The 6,130-nt window shown below is 45.5% G+C and overlaps 1 protein-coding gene across 1 annotated transcript in view; it reads right to left on the minus strand.

The window, feature by feature from the left end:
* Positions 1-1,397: 1,397 nt before the first annotated feature.
* The window catches only part of Pdcd2 (programmed cell death 2), a 5,157-nt gene continuing 424 nt past the window's right edge, over positions 1,398-6,130 (minus strand). Inside the window, exons 2-7 of the mRNA XM_023704836.1 lie at positions 6,044-6,114; positions 5,457-5,696; positions 4,288-4,419; positions 2,550-2,653; positions 1,745-1,858; positions 1,398-1,566 (exon numbers count right to left, since the gene is read on the minus strand). Coding sequence (XP_023560604.1) covers positions 1,408-1,566; positions 1,745-1,858; positions 2,550-2,653; positions 4,288-4,419; positions 5,457-5,696; positions 6,044-6,114 — 820 coding nt within the window. The 3' untranslated portion in view covers positions 1,398-1,407. The remainder of the gene's footprint in view (positions 1,567-1,744; positions 1,859-2,549; positions 2,654-4,287; positions 4,420-5,456; positions 5,697-6,043; positions 6,115-6,130) is intronic.

Below are 6,130 nucleotides of genomic sequence, written 5' to 3' on the forward strand. Positions count from 1 at the left end.
GGTGTGACATTTTCTGTCTGGTGCTCTGGACCACCAGTCCCTCTGGAAAGCACCTGTTTTAAGCAGAACAGTTCTGTGACTTTTATCATCTTAAGGGTGACTGGGATATACCCAAGTGACAGCATGGCTCCGACGCTTGCATCGATGCCTGCAGTGACATCCATGTCACCCAGGTGACAGCAAAAGCCCTTACTCTACCCAGGCTAAGGAAGTGCCCACAATCTGGGATAAGGTTCCACAACTGCCACTGCATGCCCCACCTGGTGCTGTGACCACCCCTGCCTAGTGCACTGTCCACCAGCAGCCATGTCCTATAAACACTGGCCAGCCAGCCCAGTGGCTAGTAGTAGCAATCCACACAGCAGGTTCCCAGATGGTGCTACACGTGTTCCAGAGACATGATTTGGACGAACAGGCCTGTCTTTAAAACACAGCAAGTAGAGTCAGTGACAGTAGTAAGTGGCATTCCCGTGCAGACTGGTGGTGGCAGCGTGGCAGGGTGAACAGGGCTTTGGGACAGGATGTGAGCCAATGTGGACTAAGAACTCATGGGAGGTCATTAGAATTAGCTGTCCTTTCTCAAACACTGGCCAAGGCAGTGTCTCAAGGCTTGCCTCAGTGTTGGGCACCGACGTAGCATCCTGGAAGCTATCAACTGCTGAACCACTAGGGACTGGAAAGAACCTGAACTTGGCGACAACCACTTAGCCATTTACCTAGAAATGCACCAGAAGTAGAGCTGCTCCACATAAAATGCTCACTGCAGCCCCTACCCATCCTAGGGCCTCTTCCAGCACCGGTGAATGGGCCCGTCTCCCTCTTGAAACCACCTGTTCCAAGCAAACACGTCCTGTGCTTATTTTTTGCCATCATCTCAAGGGTGACCGAGACTCACCAAGGTGAGCTCTGCAGTGGAGCCTCTTCAACTCCAAGCATTTTTATGACAGACTCACCACATCCCCTGGTCCTGTCAACTCTGGTACTGTGATTTCAGTTCACCAGCCTAGTTAAGTTGGGTTTACTGGGTATTTACCAAAATACTTCTTCACGGTCACCATTTGCGGGTAGCTGGGTAGTCACTTCAGCGTATCTTTCTAGTTTTATTCCTAAGTACATATACACGTATACTTTTTCAAAACTACCGCATCACAAACACCACCTATGATGGTGTTTAGATCTCTTATTTGTTGTCACATAAGATGTAACATCTTTCTTCCTTGGATGTAACAAATTTACTAAATGCTCTGTCACTAGACATTTTTGTTTTAGAAATTTAGACATTATAAAACAATGCCTCAAGCACTACATTTGTATGTTCAGGTCTGTAAGTTACTAGGTAACTACCCCAAGTTTCTTCCTTAAGCTGAAGTTCTTAGAACTGCAAGCTTTGACATCAGCAGCTTAGCCTTAAGATGTATCTGTCACATCCTGCTTCCACACAAATTCCTCTGTGTAGCCGCTGCCCAAACTGCAGCTCTCCGCACAGGTGAAGATGGCCAGGACGCCCCAATCCACGCTCTTGCCCAGTCTGTCTACTTTCAGGTGGTTCAGCAGCTGTGGCATGACCTGAGGAGAGGGACACGCAGTGAGAACATGCCTTCAAAGCAGGGAGCACTGCAGGCTCTCAGAATCATGTCACACCTTCCGTTCCACCTCGCTGGCCCATGTGCACTGTGACACTAGTGACGCTTTCCAGCATTCCCAAAGCACAAAGCAGGGTGATTATCGCTGAAAAAATCCATACCTGGAATTCAAATATTCTCTTGGCACCACAGGGACAATCTGGAATATCCTTGTCTTGAGGAACATTTTTACCAGAAATCCACACAGGCTCCATGCCTCTGCTGTATCTGAGAATCTAAATCAATGGGGACGACGTTCAAATGTTAGCATCACGTCATCTACGGCCACAGAGCCACTGCGCATGCACGTGCTCCTCCATTTCCTGGAGCGCTGACTGGAGACAATTTATAGTGTGCAGTGGTAACGTGTACTCTACTTCCTCAATGCATGACTTCAGTGTTTCCTAGATAATACTTTTTCTACCGAGAATGTTAGAATCTAATCTGTAAATATACCGTAAAAGAACCAAGAATACGCCCAATACCAATTTCATGTAGACGGTCACACCTTCACACACACGTAAGGAACCTTACACATTTTAGAAAGCACAAATCCAATCAGCAGCGCCTAAACTGTCATCTTGGGGAAGATCTCATTCAGCTCCCACCCCTGATGCTTCCCTTAGAAAATTATTCTTGGGGCCAGGGAGCTGGCTCAAGAGAATAAGCGCTTCCCTGGCAAGCACAAGGGTCTGAGTTCAATCCCCAGTTCCACCAAAAAAAAAAAAAAAAATTACGTGATAAACAGCTTATTACATGGAACACAACTACCAACATCCTTTGTGGCCCATCTGTCTGAAGAATAATAAGACTTTTACAAGCCTATTTTTACAGGCTCCAAAGGAACACACCAGCTTTCTTATAGAGTTACTTACAAAATCCAGCTTGGGGAAAGAAAAAAAAGTAGAGGTGTAAATTCCATTTTACCTGCTCTGGTTCATGGGCTATCTGAGTTTTAAACTTCTGGAAAATGTTATCTTCTCTAGATTCATGCTTGGCCATGGAATCCAGTTCTTCTTCAGGTGCTTCACCTGAAAAAATTACCACAATTATGAAACGTGAACAAGCCCCACAAGAGAAGGGTGTGCACACCTTCCTAGGTAGCCTTCCCTTCTGATTTGCACTGACTTCTAGATGCTCCACACAACACTATGACAACTGTGCAGGCTGCCTCTACTCCTCTTGAAGATTTCAAATTGAAAGAACGGGCCACGTCAGAGGCTCAGGAGCACACCCAGCGCATCGCGGATGCCCATGCCCGAACTCCTGCTGCCACTGCTCTCCCTCACCTGCCTGCCTGCACGCTCCCTTCAAGTCTTCACGCAGTTATCTGCTGCTCCTCTCCTGCTCTGCACTCATTCCTGCAGTTCCAGCCTTCCTGAGCCACTGGCAAGGTGTGTCACAATGTAGCCTGGGTGTCCTGACTCGGGCAAGTTCCATAAAAACTCCAGCACTCTGATGAGCTGGAGAAACATTTCTTAGTAGTGCTCACTCCATGATCCCCAGAAGACCAACCACTGCCTTCAGACCACTGCTCCACCACGTGCAAGGGCGAAGTTTCGGTGTGACCTTCAGGACATTTCCGTGCTTTTTCATGGACTACTGTATCCTGCCAATCCTTTACCTAGGAGCCTGAAGTCTCAGCTAGGACACAGCCATTTGCAGAATCATTTCTTCCTTCATTTTATTTTGGAAAAAAGCATACACAAAAGCAAAAACAGTGTAGTGAATCACCACATGCCAACAGTCAGCTTCAACTAAAATTTCAAGTCCCCCAACTCAATTACTGTGAAGCAAGGCCCATTCATATCACTGAGTAATTAAAATATGAGCCCCTGGAAAACAATTCACTAATTTTCAGTCAATTAGTTTATAAGCTATAACTTTGAACCCATAAGTTTCAACACATTGTATGTTTTAATCTGTAGTTTCTAATGAACAGAAGACATCAGCTCACATTGTCATGTGCCCTACTGACATAACTCATAATCTGATAGCTTCTTGAACTGTTATGACCATGTTCCAGCGTTATCTGAACACTTACTGGGATCAATCACCTCTCAAGAAGTGATTCTTCGTTTTGCAAAGAAACATCATTTACGCATTAGAAATAACCCAGTGCTGCTGCGCCAACAGACATTAGCCACTGTAGTGGGTGGAACCCGTGCATTCATGATGTGCTTTCACTGGAAACCAAGCCTGTGATCTCAGGTCTCTCTGTCAACTTTTCTGAAGCCCAGGACACCAACATTGTGAGTCACCTGTATTCCCCAAGGTACAATCATTTCCAAATAATGGCAACACTACCCACTGTTTCCATGTTTGCTTTTGTTTTTGTATTAGAAATTAAACTCGGGATCTTGTGCTTGCCAGGCAAGCGCTCTATCTCTGGTCCTGCAGCCATTCATTAAAAACGTAACATTCTCTTTTCATTCTACTCTTCTAGGTTTTTTTCCTACCCTTAATGTGAAACATTGCCACTATTTATGCTTATTTTATTCAACTCTTTGTTTAGGACAGAATGAATTTAGAAATTTAGAAAGAATTTAGAAACATACTGTAGCACCCCCAAATCCACTAACAGTACACTTTTCTTAACATAGGAAGCCCTTCTCTCTAGCACTGTATTTGTTTATCCACTGAAATGCTGCAGCCAACTCCTTACCCATGCTTTCGACGACGTCAGGGTCGCCTTCCTTTTCCACAGCTTCAGGCATAATCTCATCTTCTGTTTCTATTACAATTTCAAATTCTGGAAAAAGGAAGTTGTGATCTGGAACTGGATGGTCCAACTGATCTGAAACAAAGAACATACTATCACATTTTATTTATTTATTTATTTGAGAGAGAGAGAGAGAGAGATAGAGAGAGAGAGAGAGAGAGGCCAGCTCAGCCCACCAGGGGGCGGGGCTGGCTGGCATGTGGTGCTGGGGGATTGAACCGCGGTCCCTGATGCTTTTGCTAAGCTTGTTCTAAGTAGGTGCTTTAGACCACTGAGCCATCTCTCCAGCCCCATACTATCACAAATAGTGACTTAGTTTTGGAAATGCTGTACTTTTCTCTACTTTTCAAAGTAGAGAAAACAAGTTCTCTACTTCTAAAGTGCACCTACACATTGCTTGATACGTTCTGAGAGCTGTGTCCTTGAGTGCTGCCATCTCTAGAACACTGAGCTAACACACCCTAGCCAACATTGGTGCATCACCCTCCCTCCCTCCCTCGTGAGGTACTCACGAGACATGACAACCCCGAGGTGCATACGCCTGCTGCCAGGATAACACAGCGAACCACTGTACAGGTGAGTTTTCCTAGCAGGAATATGCTCTAAGATAAAAAGTACAGTAAACACATAGACTGTAACACAGCTCCCTATCACCACGTATCACAGGTTGGTTGCACAGGCTGTATTTCTACTTACATCACTGGCAGCAGCACCACGAATATGAGCCGTGTGTTATACTGTAACAGTATGCAAGAGATCACTGCTGCATATTCCATACAGTAGCTGTTTTCCCTGTTAATACGGTGCTGACACTTTAGACTGGGGGACAGAATGCCTGTAATACTTTTATTATTTTAGCTCCTGAAGGTGCCCATACTATTTTCTAGTTGTTTTGAGTTATTATATAGTAAAAATACCTGCATTAAGGCAAAGCTGGTCACACAACTGATTTAAGAGTTCACAGCTTCTCTTTTATAAAGGTTCATATTACCAGTTAAAATTTTTTTAAAGTACAGTACTATAAGTTTTCTAATTTAACTTTGGACCTAAACTGGAAATAAAATATTTGAGTTGACAAGAACTCTGAGCTGAGATTCAGAAGAAAGTCTTACCTCGTGTACACGTCTGCTTATGCACCAACCTCCAGTCTAGCGTCTGATGCTCCTTACTGCAGTAATGCGCCCGGTGGCATCTGGAGCACACTTTGGGGGCTGAACAGCCACACACCCTGCAGAGGTGAGTGCCCGACTCCAGCTGGAGGCACACAGCTTCGCCGGCATCCGGGGGACGCTTCTCAGAAGGGGGCTCAAATGAGTAAAACTCATTCTTCCGAGGCAGCTGATTCCTAAAAACTAGGAAAGAAAAAAATACATTCTCAGTGAGCCAAAATAGCAGTGCAAACATCTGGGCCTCTCAGCTATGCCCTGTAAAATGAAGAAGTATTCAATTAAAAATATAAAGTAATTGCTTTCAGAGAGCTTGTTTTTCAGACAAGAAAGCAAACCAGAACGAAATAAGAAGCTTTTAAAATCTAACACTTAAATTTTGTCTGGTAAAAGTGTGCTCTTGGAGCTGATTCAAGTCATCAAGTTAACGACAGGATTAATGGGAACCATCTCGCTGAGACAGCTTCTGTCTGGACATAACCATCCCAACTGAGACCCAGTGGTTAAGCCCTGCGCGGCCCAAAGCAGCGCGCCCTGCCAGGCGAGCCCGCCCCGGCCGGCCCCTGCCGTCCGGCTCCCGCCCCGACGCCGCGGCGCTCCGCACCTCGGAGGCCCGCGCA

The sequence above is a fragment of the Octodon degus genome, unplaced genomic scaffold, assembly GCF_000260255.1.
Source record: "Octodon degus isolate 3935 unplaced genomic scaffold, OctDeg1.0 scaffold00205, whole genome shotgun sequence".
NCBI classification, from domain to species: domain Eukaryota; kingdom Metazoa; phylum Chordata; class Mammalia; order Rodentia; family Octodontidae; genus Octodon; species Octodon degus.